The 21,330-nt window shown below is 31.4% G+C and overlaps 1 protein-coding gene across 2 annotated transcripts in view; it reads right to left on the bottom strand.

The window, feature by feature from the left end:
* Positions 1 to 18,742, bottom strand: part of LOC130900443 (TBC1 domain family member 16) — a 33,371-nt gene extending 14,629 nt beyond the window's left edge. Inside the window, exons 1-5 of one of the 2 annotated variants that reach the window (XM_057811067.1) lie at positions 18,447 to 18,742; positions 9,637 to 9,946; positions 7,732 to 8,014; positions 2,618 to 2,782; positions 750 to 919 (exon numbers count right to left, since the gene is read on the bottom strand). In XM_057811067.1, the coding sequence (XP_057667050.1) occupies positions 750 to 919; positions 2,618 to 2,782; positions 7,732 to 8,014; positions 9,637 to 9,925 (907 nt within the window). In that variant the 5' untranslated portion in view covers positions 9,926 to 9,946; positions 18,447 to 18,742. Of the gene's footprint in view, positions 1 to 749; positions 920 to 2,617; positions 2,783 to 7,731; positions 8,015 to 9,636; positions 9,947 to 12,597; positions 12,741 to 18,446 lie in introns of those variants that run through there. The other variant, XM_057811068.1, reaches the window with a different exon arrangement.
* Between the last annotated feature and the right edge of the window lie 2,588 nt (positions 18,743 to 21,330).

Raw genomic sequence — 21,330 nt, 5'->3', positions numbered from 1 at the left:
ATCCACAAACAATAATAAGGTCATGGTCACCGTGTTTAGAGGGAGGGAAAACAATAACAGGCGAATATTATGTTGATTTACTGACTCGTTTTGAAGCCGAAGTACTTAAATAAAAAATGACCGCATTCATTAAAGAAAAGAGTTTTGTCTCTGCAATTCTCACTCATTCCTCTAATATATTTCACTCCGAACATTTTGTGTTAATCGTTAAATATAATGAAAGAGTCTTATCATCTATTGTCATAAACGTACTTGAATCATGGAAAATATACAATCTAGACAGGAGAATGGATACAGAAACTGAACCATCAATTTCTAATGTGAATTATAGTGATGGTTGTCCATCATTTACCGAGTATTACTTAGACGAAGAATATTTTTACTTTTAAATTCTTCACTCGCATTGCAAAGTTTGTATTTGATAAGATTTATTTTTATTGTGCTTCTTTCAAAATTTAATAGTTTCATACCTCAATAATTTTTGTTTAAATTTTAATGCATATTATTTTCCTTCCAGTATTTTAGTCGATTTAACCAAAGCAGCGAGAATGGTATCATTTTTCAACTTTTAAAACTTCTGGATACTTTTTTATTAAAATGACTTACATTCAGATTAAAACCTTATATGTTTAGATTTCTTCTTATCTGTATTCGTTATAGTACGTTATTTAAAGTACATGATGAAGTCAAAATTGCATCACTATTTGGAACACAAAAGCAAGAAATATAATTCAATGTTGATATTTTACCTTTAGCTAATTTGATATTGTGAAGTAGAGAATGCCACTGATGTAATACTTGTGCCAAATGGTCTAATCCACCGTGATGAAAATGAAGAATTTTATATTGAGATTCTCTTGAAGCTATAACTAACTGTCCACAAGTGCAGTTATTATCACTAAAAAATAATCTCAGAGATCTGAAGAATAAAAGAGATTAGTTAATTTTATCAATATGTTTATTCTATAATATATGCAAAAATATGAATAAAAAACCACCCAAAAAAGTATACGTGAATTCGAGATATGATCATAGATTACAAGAATTACTTTAGCTGCATCCATTTTAACTAATTAACGCATACACGTTGATTTACATTGTGATTTGTTCCAAGTTTTAAAAAAGTTTCAAAATAAGCTCACAAAGTGACAATATAGTCCTAACTGTTGACAGTCGTCCTTATACCGCAAAAGCAGATGAAAATGTACAAATATAGATAAAATTATTTGTCGACGACTATTCGAGAGCTATGTGAAGAACTTTAAATTTTGTACAAATTCGTGCAAAGTATTTCAAAAGATGATTTGCAAATCAGTCGAATCTTCTGATTAATGAACAAAAAGAATTTGCACTGATTGGATCGTCTTCATGTCGAACCAGAGAATACAACAAATTTTTACAAAGGGGTCTGGACTCCAAAATAAGCCTTCTTCTTCATGATAATGCGCGGTGTAACAAGTCGTTTTTTAATGTGCGGTTATTTGTCTCTTTTTCTCTACATCCGCCTTACTCACCAAATTTAACTTCACGTGACTACGCATTTTCCGAAAATAAATTATTTTCTGAGAGGAAAGAGAGAGGCAGTACTGTGAAAAAGTATTATACAAATATATTAAAATGATTCCATATACCTACACTCATTCAAAATATTTATCTAGATTTGGTTATTTCATAATTATGTGCTATTTGAAAAGATAACCCGACAATTTAGCTTCTTTCGACATTAAAACGATGTAAAAATCGACTCCAATAATTCGGAGTTATTTGTGGTGTTATTTGTTCGTAAACTGTTTATTGTTATGTGCTGAGATTGTGGGTTGTTCGTTCGATTACTGCATAGAAGTTGACCCAGCCTTAAAATGTATTTTATCCACATCGATATATACACACTAGTGTTCATCATGTTTAAACTTAACTGTTTATCTTCCACTTATTTCCTTCTCACTTATATGTCGCTGTCGAATCAGAACTCCGTATTAACATCACACAGCTTTATATAGTTAACCGTCTCATTTGAAATTTTTGTTTGGAACTATCTCGATCATTATTGCCGGCTATAACTGTCAAACTAGACATTGTTAGAAGGATGGCGATTTCTTTGGACTGTTAGCGAAATGCAAAAATTTCTAACCTCAAAAATATACGTTTCACATCTCCTCAAGAGATGGCGCCAGATACATCAATCGCACATGCAATTTTCACAAATTTAAAAATGGCTATGTGACTTCTTCACTAACGCTTTTTATTCGTTCTATAATATCTATAGCTAGAAGACAATACGAGAAACGATACTTGCGAAAGTTAGGGTTTGGCCTGGTTAGTTTGTATAATGTACTCAGAATAAATAAATTTATAATTGACTATTCTATATAAATATCAATTAAATATTCAGTTATAATATCATAAGAGTTTCGAGAATAATTATTCTACGAGAAACGAGACGCAATCTATGAAAGTCACGAGAGATTGCTTAAAGATTAAGTCAAGTTACGAATGAACAATAATAATCGTTACTCATTACAATTATAGAATGAATTAATGAAAGATGCATCAGTTTCTTTATCTGACTTTCTGAGAAACTTCAAAACGTCCTTGGTAAACTTTCAATTATGCTTACCTCATTTGACTCAAATCTACACTGAACCTTCTACATTTATGAATGTGTTTTGGTTGTAGTATTGGCGAACTGCTTAAGCTATCAGGAAAGTATAAATTAGGCTGTTGCATTAGGTACTCTGGTGTAGACAAACGATTCGATTCGGTTGATGTGATGGATTCTGACCTAAAAACCATTTCATGTGGACTTTAAGTTTCAAATTAGATACTTCAGATTTCACAATTAAAAAAAAATTTCAGCAATGGTAGAATATTGGATCTACGCTACAATTTATTTAGTTAGTTTATGATACGTGGAGGTTAGGTTATTTGCATTAATAAATTCATATTGCTTAATTTGAAACAAGAGTGAAAGGTTTCAGGTCAATACTTTAGGAAGACTATAGGGATCCAACAATGTAATATTTTCACTGTATATCAAACTAACTTGTATATAATGGCAGTTGGACAAAAAAAAATGTTCAATGAATAGAAGGCTGGATGTGAATTCAATTTATTCGCAACGCTTTGATCGTTAAAAATAGGGAAAGAAAATAGAGTAGAATAATCATCTACAATATAAATGTGTCAAATGACTATACTACGAAGCTCAACGTCGCATCGAATCCAATCGATGAGTCCAACTTCATGAGAATATCGGTGAGAATCAGAGTATAGAAACTCACTGGTGCGTAACGCACTCTCGTAGCACATCTAATACGTTTACAGATTTGAAGGTAGATACTAGTAATACTCGGGGCTATCGTGTCCAGACAATCACTGAAAAATATATGACATAATATTGATCTAATTTGGATGCCTACCAACAACAACTTCACTAGTACAGAAATGTTAACGTTTTATTCACCTTCAGAGTTATTGTGATACCTGAAATGGATGTTTAGTGTCAAATTGTGGTCAGACAACTAGAGCGTGAGGGTAGAAATATTTACTAATCTATATAATCATAATTCTATATTATATTAATGAAAGGTCTTGGTTGATGATGTTAAAGTTTTACTTATTTTAGGTTTGCTATTCATTCTAACGCTCAGTTCCAAACTGTCCGACTAACCCGAGCCGATTTTATGGGCACTATACCAGGAAATTTGTCCAAAACATTTCAGCCTTATGTGTTTAAAACAGGATGGCAAAGGTTTGGGGTGAGTAAAGGGTGCAGAGGCACCTGTAAGGTATTTTATCATTTTTATTAATTTTCAAAAATACATAAACACCATTTATAAACTACGCAGTTGTTGGAGACTCTGTTGATAATTTCTGGTTTCCACCACAAGCACCATTTAAACAAAACGTTCAAACACCAGAAAAAATTAAAGATGGGTATGAATGATGGACTTACAAGACGTTAATAATAAGTGTCTATATACGAGGATGTATTGATATCTAGTTAGCCTAAACCAGTTTCATGCATAAACAAAATATTGTGTTACCATAGCAACGAACAATAACTTATCTGTATTAGAAGTGTCAGGGTAAAGTTTTAACGTCAAAAAAGTGAAATAGAAAGAAATAAATTAAAAGAAAAAAGATGTCCACTGAAATTGTGAAAATCGAAAATTTGGAGTATCGAGCCATCATCAAGTTTTTAAAAGGGTTAAGAGGTAAGCAGATTTACGAAGATATGCTTAATACCCTTGGTGATCAATGTCCTTCTATGCGACCGTGAAAAATTGGACCGCAAGCTTCAAAATAGGTAAATTTTTAATTGAAGATGATGACCGATCGATAAGGACAGTTTCTGATATCTGAAGCACTGAATATTTCATACGAACGCGTTCATCATATAGTTCACGTCAATTTGGACATGAGAACAATTGCTGTAAAATGGATCCCCAACTATTTGAATGTTGACCAAAAGCGTGAAAGGATAGAAGCATCGCGTTCGATCTGTGCTCGATTTGAAAACGATGTTGACTTCTTAAACCAAATTTTTACTATGGATTAGACTTGGGTACATTTCTACAATCCACAAACAAAGCAACAATCGATAGAATGGCGACAATCTGGTTCTCCAAGACCTAAGAAGTTTCGTGTCCAAAAATCTGCTGGAAAAGTTCTTGCTTCAGGTTTTTGGGATTGTCATGGAGTAATTATTATTGATTTTTTGGATAAGGGTAGAACAATAACTGGAGATTACTATTCGACATTACTGACCATTCTACAGGAAAAAATTAAAAAGAAAAGACGCGGAAAGCTATCCAAAGGTATTTTGTTCTTGCAGTACAACACCCCTGCACACAAATCTCATGTTGCCATGCAAACAATTCGTGATTTAGGGTTTGAATTACTAGAACATCCCCTATTTACCAGACTTGGCTCCGTCCGGCTATCATCATTTTTCAATTTTTCATTTATCAACATTTTTTTTAAAGGTCTAGAGACGTTGTAGGTTCGCTGTAATAAATGTATCCAATTAAGAGGAGAATATGTTGAGTAATAAAATATTTTGACATTTAAATTTTATTTGGTTCTATAGTAGGTTAAGAATTTTTTAATATATCCTGGTAACTATATTTAATAATATTTATCTACGTACTTATGAGTGCTCCATTAGACCAGACATCATTCACCCCATCTAGCCCCTTTGCGTTAAAGGTTGAAATCCCTATTATAGGACGAAGAAGACATCTCTTCAAAGACTCATGTAAGTTTTATGTAAACCTTACACATGTGGGGACATGTGTAAGGAGCATACAAAATTTTTCTGTTTTTGTGTTACAGAAACGGCCCTTGTACCTTAGCCCCCAACTTCTCAAACTGTCAGCAGATAATGAAGCCTGCAGATTCTGTTGCGCAGACGAAATCTCTATCCATATTCTCTCGAAGTGTGGAACGTTAAGAAATTCCAGGCAGCGTATGAAATAGAAGGATGGCACCTATAGCCATTCCACATTCTGACGTTCTAAGAGGAGTGGGATTAATTAGCTGTAAACACTGGGTTTTCCAGTACGACAACAATAAAGGGCGCCACAAGAAATCCTGCGAAGTATATGATACTCTAATATATACTCGAACTTACGTATATGTATTTATCTGTATGTTTATTTTGTATTTTTTTCGAATGCGATAAAAAACTTTCGTTTGTCTAATTTGTTTTGTTTCGTTTCTGAAGACCCATTCTCCCCATAATTACAAATGGGAAGATGCATCATATTTAAGGCCAATTTTCGTCCGGTTATTTTTGCATCAACCAAACCTCCACTGAAATTTTTGGAAAAATAAATGGTCGAAATATATAAATTTAAAAAATACCACTAAAAGCAGAGATGGCACTCAAACGGGAACTCAAGTTGGCTATCTAAAGGATGTGATTGATATATGATGAGAATCGTGGGATATCTGCAACTGATTATGTGTGAAAAGAAAAAAATCTAGTAGTATGTATAGTTTTCAGGGAAGCCTTTGTGTTACCAAACGTTGAAAAAAACCTCGATTGGAAACACTAGGTTTTCTGTGGTGAGGTCACAAAATAACATCTATGATATTTGATACAAAAGGAACATTTTTATGGTTTTATTGTTTGTATAATATTTTTTTAAAGGCTAAAAACCTTCACAAATATTCGTATAAATTTTACGGAAATAGCTAGAGTTCTTAACGATATAAATAAGGTAAGTAGTACACAAAAAAGATAAAGTAACCACTAAACACTATATGTGATACATATTTATTAGACTCTTTCAAGGGATCGTCATGACCTGAGGTACACAAGAACCAGAATCTTCAGATAACATACTCATAGTCACACATATTCCTTCAATGAGTAGTATTAGTGACAGAAAGAGTTAGTTTGTGGCCAATACAGAATACCTTTCTCCTCCCACTGGTGCGAAATAGGTTTCACTTCATCCAATTCTTTATTGGAAATATCTTTGTAATTTTAATGTCATCGGTTTGGGCGTAGTCTCCTCACATATAAATAATATAAGAAAACCTTAGCTGCGAAGCTGGTGTGATTTTTGTTAATTTTTCCTTCTTGTTGTTCCGGTATCGCATTTTATTCATTTGATTGATGCAACTTATGCCACTCATATCGCAGATCTTTTTAATCGGGGTCAAAATAATTGAAATAAGTGTACCTAAGGAAATTTGAAGGATTTGTTCAAACAAGTAGTTCTTTTTTATTCATCCAACGACTCCATTTTACGAATAGATATTAGATTTTGTTATCAATTTTAGACAAACTATATGAATAAAATTAAAAAATTAAAAGACTGCTAGTTGGAGCTAACTACATAGTGTAAAGTCATTGTATTATTAAAAACACCAAATTCGGCAATCGGTTCGTTTCATAGGCATGGGGACGTTGTGTTTCGAGATCAGGTCGTTTCACTCATCTTGGGACGTCATCCAACTGCTATCTAGGTGTTTACTCAAAATAATTATAACCCCAAAAGTGATATTTGACATTTGAGAACATGTGAACTCTTCACATTTGGAACAGGATATCAGTCAAGATCAGAATAACTAGATGAAGATGAAACCATAAATCAGGTTAGATCTTATTTAACTAAAAACTCTCCTATCAGCGATTCTGATTACTACCTTGCTATAAACAAACACGTCCAATTCTGACCAGGAAGTTTTAGGAACTGTGCAACAAATCACTATCAATTAACTTTAACATGTCTATCAGGACTATTCATACCTGAATACCCAATATCCAATATTCTCTCTACTCTTCGGAAAGTAAACGAAAGAACAAAACGCCCCGTTTTTTGGTCTTCTACATAACAGGAAAAATTATCAGCTAACGTCAACGACAGGTAATAACCTGTTAATATCTTCTCTTGATCTAGTTGTTTAAGCGAAACATGCTCATATATCATCACCATAAAACATTCGCAGGACCCATAAAAGCACACACATGGCGAAATAATCCCATTTTAAATCATACCAACCAAATCACTGCAAAGAAAACAACTTCTATATCAGGGACATCCCACATTAAAAGTTTCTCTCTCAACTAGGTCACCTGAACCAATCCCAATTTACATCACTCCATAACGAAATTGTTTTAGGCAGTAGTAAAAGTGGTAGTACACACCCAGAAATCATTTGTAGATATTATTATTACCGTGTAATGATTTAACAAATTATTTGAATAATATTTACCTTGAGAATTCAAAGAACTCTGTAGGATCTTTGACACTATCGGGAGTTTGTATAATTTCTATTTCCGGATTAGAAATGTCGACATGTATGCTAATTCCCTGTTTGTCACTTTCTTCGGAGTTTAAATGAGACATATCTAACCGATCTGTATCATCAAAATTCAAAAAGGGATTCGTGCTCTTAAGCTCTATACCAGTATGTCTTTCTCCATAATCATTATTAGAATCGTTAGATGTTAAACTTTCCAGGCTATATCTCTTATTTGACTCTTTAAGAGGTGTTTCTGAAACGATAAAAGGTAGATATGTTTCATTTATTGTGTTTGGGATCAAATATACATATAATAAGCATTTTTAAGATAATGGAGACTTGTGTTGAAGATAACATACAAAAAGCCTTTGATATTATCATTTTATTCTCGTAAATTAGTTACTAAAGCAGGTTTCACAATAAATAATTGATCTTGCATGTCTTACTATGAAAAAATTCCCAAAGATATTAGTGCTTCAATTCCTAACTAATTAAACAGAGCACCAGGTTGCTTTTTGACAAGTAAACTAAATAAAGAAAGAAACGGCAGTGACATTCAGAAAGCATGTTTTCTCACTTGACAATGTGGTTTTAGAAAACCAAAATGTATATGCCTCGGAGGCGAATCTATTGAAAATCAAATGAAATATTTTATGTAATTCATTTTTAGTCTCAACCCTATAATAATCTCGAAGAAAATTGTAAAAGTATGGTGCGCTGCCCAAGCTTTCAGAGTGTTTGGTTCTGGGCCCGTACACTCCTATCCTTAATAAATACTTAATATGAAGTTTCAAAAGTATGTACTGTTCAAAAATATTAATTTTCACGTGGAAATTATAGCAGTGTTCTCAATCAAAATAGATTAGGAACAAAAACTACATGCATTCTAAGTGAACGCAAATTACAAATTCACACAAAAACAATGAAGCAAATTGAGGAAAATAATGTAATGACTATTAATTGATCGATTTCAAGAAAATGAGGAAATCTCTTCGGTTTTTAGAATAGGCGTTTATCACTGATAGTAATATAACAGATAGTTGTCAATAATAATATGACATTTAAAACTAAATAGTTATTTTTATGAGGTTGGAAATAGTCTAATAAAGTACCAGACTAGAATGTCCAAACGAGTACTACAAGGATATTTCACCGCCGTGTATCGTATAATATTTTATTTCATACATTCAACCAATGTTGGATTAACCACTAGGTCGAATAGGCTACGGCCTAGGGCCGCAATCTAAAGAACGCCGTAGAATTTTCTAAAAAGTGAAAGAAAAATAAACATTATGTATTAATATAAAATATGCTTTAAGCTGCAATAATGTCTATAATCGTGAACTTGAATGATACAATATTATTGCTAGCATACAACAATGTTTTCCCATCGGTGTTTGTCTTTAAGATATCCCAAACATTAATTTGTTTTAACGTGTGGTTGAAATAAGCTACATTTCAATTTTCCTCCCAAGGGGCGGCCGGGGTTATTTTGGCCTAAGACCGCATGTAATCTAATCCGGCATTGCATTTAACTTCATTTAGAAAAAAAGTTTTTATTTGATGTAGTGTAGATATCAGATACCGAACACGAAGAAAAATCAAAAATGTGCTTGAATGCTGTAACGATCTCAAATTATACAAAATGCAATATTACCCTTAACGAATATTAGTGACTTTAACCAAACTTGCTTTAAAAAATTGTGCAGAATTAGCTGTGTATTCAGTAAAAAACTCGTAATGTAATGAATTATTATTAGGACTCAAATTGACAATGTAATATGTCATATTACGTTTCAGTATGAAATAAATTCAATTCTAAATACTTTACATAATTATCAGAAAACAAAGTTTATGACAATATCTTAAACTTACCAATTAAATTTGTGTTTTTTGATATTGACGAATTCGGAATCCAAGTTAAAAACAACGTAGGTCTTCTAGTGTTATTATACTGATCGATAAAAACCTTTGTGGTAATCGTAAGATAACCAGGATTGTGTAGCAAGTGAGCCTCGTGTCTTACCATAGCTGGAGGATGCACGCACACATTATTCTTGCAGAAAAGCATCTCATTATCCTCGTAATCCGGGTTTCTCACACTATTTCCTTCTGGACCCAAGATATAAGTTGACGCACGGCGAATAATATCTGTCAAAGGCATGTTTTATATTTCGATATTTTCCTAAAATGACAAAACACAATCATAAAATGGATGTTTTTTTAAAGAGTTGTATGATTATGTTAACTCTTCACCGAGAATGGAGTCGTTCAAGGGTATTTTTCCTATAAAGTTTTTTTGGCTTTCAACTGGCGTTCAATTGCCTCTAAACTTAGGTTAGGTTAGTACGGACTCGGTTTAAACTGATTCATACAAAGGTACTAAGAGATTGAGTATTTGTTGTTTTGCCATTCCCATTTGTGTGAGGTTGTATCCGTCCCCGCTAGACTAACTCAATTGAAAACCGGTCAACAAACTAGCCCACTTAAAAATAAATGCGACGTTGGTTTGCATATTTTGGATTTTTTTATAGAAACAAGAATATATATGAAGGTATTTTTTCCAAGAATGTTCCAAAAAGATTCGATATTGCTTTTTATAAAACTAAGTTTGTGCAAAGCAAAAGATAATGAGCAGTCTTAAGGTTATTGTGATCCATCCAATACTTTGTAATTGAATTACATTTGTATTTGATTTTTCGATGTCAAAGTTTTTCTCTCTGAACGTAAACATTAGCAAACCGAAAAATATGCCAATATATTTAATGGTATGTTTACATGCTTGGCAAAATTCGACAAGTATCCACAAACACAAGTGTGTAAACGGAATGTTTGTCTTGGTTACGTGAGATCGTTTCCGATCCGTATTTTTGAATATAGATCAGAGAAAGCTTGTGGCAAGCGGTGTCGGCGTATTTGCATTCTGGCGCATGTTTAGTGAAAGTCGCGAGCTTCACGTGTCTATAGATTTTTAACATCTACCATCTTCTCTCCCAAACTGTTCAGTTCCTCTGTTTTTTTTTAACATTTTGTATGTAAATTCAAGTCAAACAAAACGCATTAGCCAATACAACTTCTTCCACGTTCACCATGTTTGGCTGCACAATTTGTCTGTCTAGAAAACACTAACGTACTCACAGGCGTAAATATCATAAATAAATAAACGTTTGTAGAGACTTGTGGACGTTTGCTAAGTTTCGACAAACGTAAAAACATATCAAAGCTTCAACGCTATTCCCTTGAATGCTCTTTGTAAACCTTTGCAAAAATCAGTTCAAACGTTAAAACGTTATCTTATTCTCAACAGTTTTGTTTCCAATTATTTTGGCATGAGTGATTTCTCAAATATATAAACGTTTATTTTTAGAAACAACAAATATTGCCCAAAATGAACAATACATTAATAAGAAAACCTTACGAGTAATTTATGAATATCTTTTAGATTTTGAAAAAACATATTCTATGAAAATTCAACGCCATTAACAACCAACTAACCTCACCTAACCTATAAATTTCAACTTCACTTATAACGACCTAACCTATTGAAATTTAATGTTATTCATAAATTTACCAATTAGTATTAAACATCATTCACGAAAACTTATCCTTATCTAACCTATAAAAATTCTACGTCATTCAAAATGTAACCAATCAAAAATTAATGAAAATTCCTATAGTATTGCTCAGGTCTGTATATGGGGTGATACGGGACTTGATAGAAAAAATTCGGAAGTGAAAATATTGCTGTGATTTTACGACCATTCCTTTTTGAGTTATAAACCTTTAAAGTTGCGATTACGTATGTCCATGCAGTCTTGGACGAAGTAAATAATTCTACACTACTATCTGAAGGCCAGCGCCGGCTTATGCCCAATGGTTAACAATCCGTAACTTTAACGGGGACAACTTGTACAATCTAAAAATAGCAAAAATGAATTTTTCAATCGATTTTTTAACAAAAAGGTACTCTTTGTTAACTATACTCGATAAAATTTATGGTTTTTCAACATGTGTCATGTTTTTTTCGTTATCTTCGTAGACGTTTTCTCAATTATGTTCATCTTGGGTTCATTTTTCATTTTATTTAATTAGAATTTCGCTTTGTTCACAGTTTCTTTCCAAATTTTTCTATATCTACATATGTTCACTAGTTCTTGGATATCAGCTGTGTTATTTATTATCAATACAAATTTTTGTAGCCCATTATCGTGTTGAATTATTCAGTTTTGTACTTTGTTTCGTTATCTTATCCATAATTAAAATAAATAAAAGCAGACCTTCTGTCGAGATTAGAATTCATAATAAAATTACCATAAATCTCTGTTAACGTATTCACAGCAGAAACCGACATATTGAACTTGAGAAAATTTCACAAAAATCGGAAAACCTTGTTCAACGTTAAAGTAAAAAAATATAATTCAGTAGTTATCGCTCCAATCAATATTTACATTTGAGAAGAATAATTTAGGATATTTAATTTATGAGATACCTTTTTACTACACCTGCTATATGCATTCATTACAATAAACAGTAAAAAACGCAAGGGCTGTAATTTTCAACAAACTTATAAATATGGAAATTTTCACTAAAACATAAATTATCACTTTAACATGTTGATTGAAAATTACAAATTAATTTCAGATTATACTAAACAACACAAAGTTTACAGTAATTTTTATTAATTCTTAACCGAAGTTTCTTCAAGTCAATTAGCTCTTTTATGTTCTTAATAATCTTGACAATATTTTTTTTAGATATGTTCACATTCTTCAAGAGTACTTCAAGAGTATTTCAATACAAATTCAACATAAATTCAATACTCAATACATAACTCACCAATAAAACAAGATAGGTATAGGTCTATATCCCCAATTCAAAAAACATATTCACACATTTCATCGTTCTAAACACAATTCCGACGGGAATAAACAGGATAAAACCATGCACAGCTCCTTCACTTTCTGCATATCTAATTTAAATGACTTTACCGCCCCCTCTGGCTTACTTCAGTATTGATCTTGCGCCATCATCTTTATATGTGTGGGCAACAAATGTGCCAGGAATTTCGGCAATAAATCCAATTTTAATTGGAAAGCAGTGAAGAATGCGAAGTAATTATTAATTTGATATCTAAGCTACGTAATAACCAATAGTAATAGAAAAATTAATATTTTTTCATGTGTGTATCTGGATATTTAATAATATACCGTAGATAGACAAAATTTGATCTTTCGATTTTCTGTAAATCTTCTTTTTCTTCAAGTTTTTATCAAAATATGTAATATGTTTCTAAATATTCTTGATTTTAGGTCTCTTCTGTTTCAATTTAGTTTTTTTTGATAATTTTTTAAAAGAAAGATAGAAATTGACGTTTCGACTTTTCTTTAAGTCTTTATCAAAGTATGATATTGACACTGACAATTTGCGTATTTATATTGACCAATAAATACAATCAAAATCTAGAATTTTGTTCTAATAAGAAAAATTAATTTTTCCTTAGTCCTTACATCTCAAGTACATAGCAGTAATCAATTAAATTATTTATAGTTTTATTAGAATTTACAAAATAAACCTATAAATCTTACTCTTTAGGTCTTTTTTATGATTTATAGCTTTTCCGTTCTTATGAATGTGAACCATTTCTAAAAATTCTCTTTTACGTGTATTAGATTCCGTTCTAAAAATTTTTCAATCTTTATACTTGAATTTATGTTTTTTAGTTTTTAATGGTTGGTTAATGCAGTTCTATTTTTTTTATCGTATTGATGACCTCTTAGTCTATTTTCTAAATACTGATATGTTTGCCCTATGTAGACAGCGTCACAATTAGTACAGGGCACTTGATATATAATATTACTTCTTTTGTTTTTTGGTGTTTTAGATTTTAATTTAGTGAAACATTTGGATAATGTATTATGTCCTCTATGACGTATACTAATACCATATTTATTGAAATAATTCGATAATTGTTGTCCTCATACAAATGGTAAGGGAAAATGTTTTCTGTTTTGACGTTTCGTTTCTATTTTTTTTTTATTTGATTGTAGAATCTGTTTATCCTTTTCTTCAATATGTTATCATTTTTTCTGGATAATTATTTTCTTCTAATGCAGTTTTTGTTTTTTGAATATCAAAGCATCTAAATTCAGGAACTGATAGTTGGATAGATTTATCAGTCAAATAATTAATTGAGATTTCAGCTGATTTTTGGTAGTATTAATGCTTGTATAAATTTTCTCATAGAAAACTCGTAGAAATTCAAAATTCAAATTGACGTTGATAGAAATATTAATTAATGGAAATATTGATTCTGGTTACTATAGGAATTTTTATTAATTTTTAATTGGTTGGATTATGAATGACGTTGAATATTTATGGGTTAAATAAGGATAAGTTTTAGTGAATGATGTTCAATATTGATTGTAAATTTATGGATAACATTAAATTTCAATGGGTTAGGTTGTTATGAATGTAGTTGAATATTCATTGGCTAGAATATGAATGACAATAAATTTTATAGGCTAGGTCGTTATAAGTGAAGTTGAAATTTATAGGTTAGGTAAGTTTAGTTGGTTGTTAATGGCGTTGAATTTTTATAGAATTTGTTTTTTGGAAATCTAAAATATATGCATGAATTGCACTAAGGTTATTTAAATCAGTTTTCTTATTAATGCATTGATCATGTTGAGCAATATTTGTTGTTTCTAAAAATAAACGTCTTTTGTAGTTTTTTTCAGATGTCAAAACTTTGGCAGATTCATAATTCATATTGGGTCCTTCATAATAGACATAAGTCACTAATGAACATCTATCAGGATATAATCTGCTATTACTCTTGTGAGAACTTATTCGACTGACCTTTTCGACTGACCAATGTAGTTTTTGTCACAATTTAAACAAGGTATTTCATATATTATGTTAGACTCTTTGAGCTTTGACTATTTGCGCTATATATATTTTATAGCTCAGCGTTTGTTCTTGTTTTCAGTATTTTTCGAATTACTTTCTTCTCCTACACTTCTATTTGGTCAGCACTCTTCTTGTTACGGACCGAAGACTCACATCCATAAAGTACAGTCATCCTGATCAATGTTTGTACAATCTAATCTTTGTTGCTTTGAAGATTGCTTTTGCTTTAAGAATATTATTCAAGGACACCATTAATTACAATATAAAATATTCGTTGTGTTTTAATCTATGTATCGCAACAATGTCTAATATTTGACTTCAATTTTTACTCATAAAAACGATTTATTAATGGAGTCTCCACATTGTTGCAATTATTATCAATCCCAACATTGAAACCTTCAGTGTCTCAATACGATCACTTGGTTATCGAAACGCGTGTCAGACAATATAATTGTGAGCGTTGGTGTAGTAGTAGTATAAGTAGTATAAAACAGTGTGTTTAGTATGAATATCACCAATGGCTCCAGAAATTCCAACTTAATCTATGGGTTGAAGTTGGTAATGATAAGATGACTCATTAAAACTGTAATATTGCGTCAACTAACCATTTCATCGACAACGTATCAAATTTACTAGGGCCGATCCCTTTTTTCCGCCTCTTAAGCACTTAAAATAAAAAAATGGTGAAGATGTAGTTTTTATTAAGATTAACAAATATTTCCCATGGTTGTTGTATCATTTCTATTATTTCTATTGCCTTTTGAAAAAAAAAATTGAAAAAAAATCATTTACTACGAAAGTGTTCTTCAAGTTTTGGAAACAGCTGGTAATCGCTGGAGCCAAATCTAGAAAATATGGTGGATGGTCAAGTAAGAATCCTGTCTGAGATATTGCGGAGGTCGTGTCACTGAGCGCGTTATCCTGATGAAAGAGAACGCGTTTGTTTAAATTTCCATGACTCATCTATTTCAACTAATCTTACAAGACAACTTTCTTTATTTTGTATATACTACGTTAAAAGACGTTTCTAGTATGCTTGTAGGTATAACAATCATGTTCAGTTCGGCATTTTATCACCAAGTATGTTCAGAATAGATCACTTATCACTTAAATTAAATTCCTAACCCAGGTCGAGATTTTTATTACAAGCTCCCACTGCCGCGTTCCATTTTTGAGAAAACTCCAAATTTAAAGCTTAACCTACAAAATCCTTTTTTTTTATTACTTTAGTTTCGTGCGTTGAATTCTAACTTTATATTTTTCTTTTCATTTATAGACCTTAATTCAGTTGTGTAATAGATTCTAATGTTTAATAATTGTTATTGAGCAGTTACTAGTAATTTACTCATTTACACACACGGATTTTATCCAAAAAGTACAAAAACTGCTAACCTATTACGATCCTCATAAGAATTAATCATAGATAACCATATAAGGGAAATTATTGTTACCAAAAAAAACTGATTGTTGGAATGGTTGAAAAATATAAATCACTAACTATTTTACGTCTTAACTAAGGTCTTCATTATAATATATATGTATATTTAACCAATAAACAAAGTTATAATATCGGTTGACCCTATTAACGCATATCCTATTATGAAGATAGCTTTTGGATTTCATATCTTGATATTTATATACTGCATACACACTCTAGTGTAATATAATGTTATTCGGTTCAAATTGACCTAAAGACCTAGACAATTCGAAAATTCGTGCAAAAATGTATTTACTCGGTATATTCGGCGTCTAGCGCATTGCACTTGACTATACAATTAAACTCTCCACTGTTTAAGACCACCGGGATTACTGATGGTTTTACGCCTAGGCCCATGAGGCACAGGCCTAGGACGGTGTAATTTAAAGGGCGGTAAAATTGTTGCAATCCCAAAACAGTTAACTCGACTCAAAAGAAAAAAACTTGCACCAAGAAATCTTCCTTGATCTGTGCAAATTCTTTCTATTTTTCAAAATAGTTTTCTTGATTCCAGTTTTTTCAGTGTATTAGAAATTCAATTTATTATATCACTTCTTAATTTGTGGGTAACATGTTAATTTTTTAATAGATCAATTATAGTCTTTATTGAGTAATATTCTTGGATAAAGCGTTGTAAAATTACTAAATTTCAATAACTTCTTAAATGAGGATGCTTGTTAAAATCTTTAGAAAATAATGGTTTGGATATAATGAACTGTTGTGATCAATCGTAGATAATGAGGGCAATATGTCAGGTATTCAGACAATAATCCTTTTGCAGATTATGTTCCTTCTGTCGCCCTTTCCTTGAATTAAGTAAGATCATTTGCAGTTGAATCGGTGACAGAATCAGTCGATGTCTTTTCTACTTTACAAGAGCTATACAATTTCTTTACTATATGTGCATTTCGTTGGGAGATCTTGGTGCAGAGTACAGATTTAAGGTCTAAGTGTCTTAGTGACTAGTGACTAAGCGATCTGAAGCTACGAAATTGCAGCGAAAATTACAACATTTAGAAACAGCGATGCTAATCATCATTTGGAATGTAATTTCATATCATTCCAATGCTGCTAGCAAGAAGCTTCAAAAATCTCAGGGTAATTTATCATCCGTTGTATAGATCTATAGTTCTCTGACTTTATTCAAGTTATCTGTCTCTTAAGACTTTGACTCTCAGGTCAAGACAACCTTCTGAATATGAATAAAAAGTCAAAGCACTATCTGGAGTTCATGATTAGTATGGAAACTCGCAAAAAAAAACTGGAAAATTTAGCCAGATGTTCACGAGTAAATGAAAGAACCTGTTTTTCTCTGGACAAGAAAATTTTCGAACAAATATTTCTTACACTATTTTAGACACTCTGTACTGTGTACAATTAGCCGGGCGTAAAAGTGCATAAGAAAAACTTCTATCTATCTGAAATAGATACAAACGAGTTGGAAAATCTTGCCAATAAACTAGTCAGTAAAAATCCTGACGATTTGGAAGAGACGTTAGGCAATGAAGATATTCATCTCCATTATCAACTGGAAAGTTTCTTTGCAAAAACGGCGTATGTAAGTCCTGCACAAAAAATATTACTTTCCCAGAATCTTCGAGATGACTTTGATAAAATAAGTTATTTTGAACGAAAAATGTTTAATCAAAATTAATGAAATCTATTTTATCAATAATGGCGGCGCATCGAACGGCAGCAAGCCTAAATCCGTTACTGATCGATATTATACAATGGGACACGAAAGAGCCCGCTATACACGTTCTGGTTTCCCAGATGAATAATAATGCTACGTAAGTTGGAAGGTAGGTGCATTATTCAACTGGTCGACTTAACTGAATGTATCAATGTATCAAATGGTGACCCCGAGTTATCAAATACTAGGGAATGTTGCAATGGATTATTATTGCTTAAATTTTTTTTTTCTAATTTTTTTCTTGAAAGTTCTGCAGCACTACAGCGCTCACGCACTAGCCGCGCCTGTCTACTTACTTGCATACTAGAGTAGAAAGGATCTTTTCATATAGCTATGATCCGATTACTTCAATCAGTTTCCGAACAAAAATGAATGTGATCATGATCGGTTTAACCCAATCATAGTTTCCGAGAAGGCCTTATAAATTATTGTAATCTCTAAAATCAATGTTTGCATTCACATATTTATAGCAATTATAATGTAGATAATCAAAGGATACCATTGAAACACAAATATTCATCACATTGACAATATCAAATCTTATCATATAATTTATTATCAATTTTATTAATTATTTAGCTACTCTACTTTAATTTCAAAACTTACCATTAATTTGTTCGAATCCACTTGCTACAACTGCTAGTTAGAACGTAAACACAAATCTTATTTTTCATTGACTTTGTTTAGACACTTGAAAAATTATAAATTGGATCTTTATTCTTTAATCAATTTGACTTTAGACTTCATAGGTTCAAAACATTACGAGTAAAATGAAGGTGTACAATGACCAGATTATCGCAGTATACGTTAAACATGTTCCCTTTTACTTCTAGCTTTATTTACATAAATACTAAATGTTAACTATATAACTTTGATAACTGATTAGGAAAATATAAGGCAACATACTTAAAAATAAAACGGAAACTTAATTTCGATCCATAGGTGGCGCAATGGGTGAATATGTTATTTAATTTATTTAGAACTTTTATAATACATACAATATCAAGGAGCGCAGTATCCAACTTGTATCTAAGTTATTAATTGTTTTCGAAAGTGAAGGAGTCTTTATTATTTTTTCAACATAGTTCTACGTTCACTTCACTACACGGGGGTATAAGTAAAGTAATCGAAATAAACATGTTTACTACTCATAGATGTTCGAATTAAGCTATTGCTCATGTGGATTTCATTGAAGTTCGTCAAATTTACCAATAATTTCGGTGTTTTTTCAGGGAATTGTGATTCGAAAGAGATTATATCCAAATCTGTAAATCTGTTTTGGTCATATTATTTCGTAAGTAATTTTCAATAATTTTTAATTCAATGACTTCTTTCGCCTGAAACCTCAGAAATCTTCCAGTTGGCTTTTTTTTCACCAGGAAAAAAAATTTTGAACGAGGTTATTCCATTAAAGAACTGTATTACTCTATACCGTCTATATATTTTACGATAGTTCCTCCTGCACCTATATCTTATTACCTAAGTGCAAGTATTCGATATTCATAGGTTTATCATTAGAAATGTTCGTAGAGAAAACATAATTTTGAATAGCACTTAGGCAATAAGTTAAATTTTCACAAACCGACAAAATCGCATGATCAAGTATTATAAAATGGGCTAAAACGGGCCTTTCCTTAGGCTTCGATATGAAAAATTAAGAAAAAAGTGTGAGGAATATGCAATTTTACAATCGCTAAATTTGCCTAATTTGATGCACCTAGTAACTTATTAGTAAACATCTTGATTATCATTCCGTTTATTTACAAATAAATTTCAAAATAAGGACAAGGGACAGGCAAGTTAGTGAATGTTACATTAAATTAATAGAAGTTTTATAATTACCACAAATAATGCACTAAACAGTTCTGATTTGAGAAATAATCAATTAGAAACGTTTTCAATAACTTTTAATCACACTTATTTCAATTATGTCAGCAGAATTATCCTATGTACAATTAGAAATAAATGAATATATTAAAATAAAATTGGTTTTCCTCATTTACCTTTTTACATACTGGTTTTATCGGAGAAAAATGATGATGCCGCGTCCCTTCAACTTTGACGAAATAATTAATAAGCAAAAAAGCCTCTAGCTATTGCAACCTATGCCACGAAATTTGCTATCAAATGAGGAATGTGGAAGAGTAGAAAATAATAGACCACAAAATTTTGCACTACTCTGTTTTTCTTAAACTATGATGTCGGAAAATTTGGACTTGGGTATTTTGATTTTTTAATAACTATTCAGAATTGAGCATATTTACTCCCCCTAAGTAATATTATTTTAAGAAATACATAGAAAATTTTAATATAAAATCGGTTGCGGCCTTTAGTCGCCCGCGCTGCACACAAGGATTGTCCATGTTAACCAATTCAAATAATAAATTAGGTATATAGTTAAACAATGTTTAAGATTAATATAAATATGCATGTATTAAGAAAAAGAGTTTCGGATAGATTATATACAAACTTTATTGTTTTTTCAATTCTTTCATCAATATTTATAGAGAAAAAAATTATTAAAAATTAAAAAATGTTGTAGGTAGTTTTAACATTTCAGTAAGGCCTCCATATTGCGTAACGTCATAGGTATAAAATAAACTCTGAACATATGATACAAAGTAAATACTACAATTATTCTAAAATAAGCCTTATTATTAAACATTGATCAATATGAAAAATGTTATATAAATCGTTTTTTGTGCCAGGATGTAAAAATACCACGACTAAAATACCTGCAGACAACTGCTCAATGTTTTTATTAAACCTATGACGTCTCAACTGAAAACCAATGAGAATCGTTTTCTTTTATAGTTAAAAAATTGAAAATTAAATTAAATTAAAATAAACAGAAAATGGACACTTTTAAAAAATGCAAGTTCCCTATTGATAGTTACATTCTCAAGAGATGCGATTTTTTTTAAATGCAAATACAAAATGTCTATTTTGCATTTAAATACCCTAAAAGTTCTTTAGGAGATTTACTTTGCATTATTAAAGTTACTCATACTATAACTAGGTGACCGAAAGCATCTAAAATTTACTGAGAAGTAGCTGATGGTACTCCAACGAGCACTTGCCTAATTCGGTGGAATTCATATTACAATTGCATAGCAGATATCTTAAAAGTCCAAAAAGCCATAAATGAAGAACGAACTTCCAAACCGATAGTTGAAGCCATCAGAAGCTTATAAGTTGAAAATTAGACATATTATGGATGTCTTCAACCTTAATTAATAAGAATCTAAAAATTTCTAGATTTATAAGAAATGGACAACTCAGAATATTGTGGGGCATTGATCGAAATGATAACAGAAAGTATTAGTATTCAAAACTGTTTTGAAAAATATAATGTAGAATACCCAAGGTATACATTACGCTAAAGTGGATGTTGAAAAATTAGAAGGAGCGACTGTTTACTAAAGAAGTCAGGAAAGGGGCATTTGACCCACCATATTAAAGTGAGAACAGGTGAGCTGATAACATTTAA

The sequence above is a fragment of the Diorhabda carinulata genome, chromosome X (genome assembly GCF_026250575.1).
Source record: "Diorhabda carinulata isolate Delta chromosome X, icDioCari1.1, whole genome shotgun sequence".
Classification (NCBI taxonomy): domain Eukaryota; kingdom Metazoa; phylum Arthropoda; class Insecta; order Coleoptera; family Chrysomelidae; genus Diorhabda; species Diorhabda carinulata.
The sequence above is the reverse complement of the archived record's forward strand: the minus strand, read 5'-3'. Positions and strand labels throughout refer to the sequence as shown.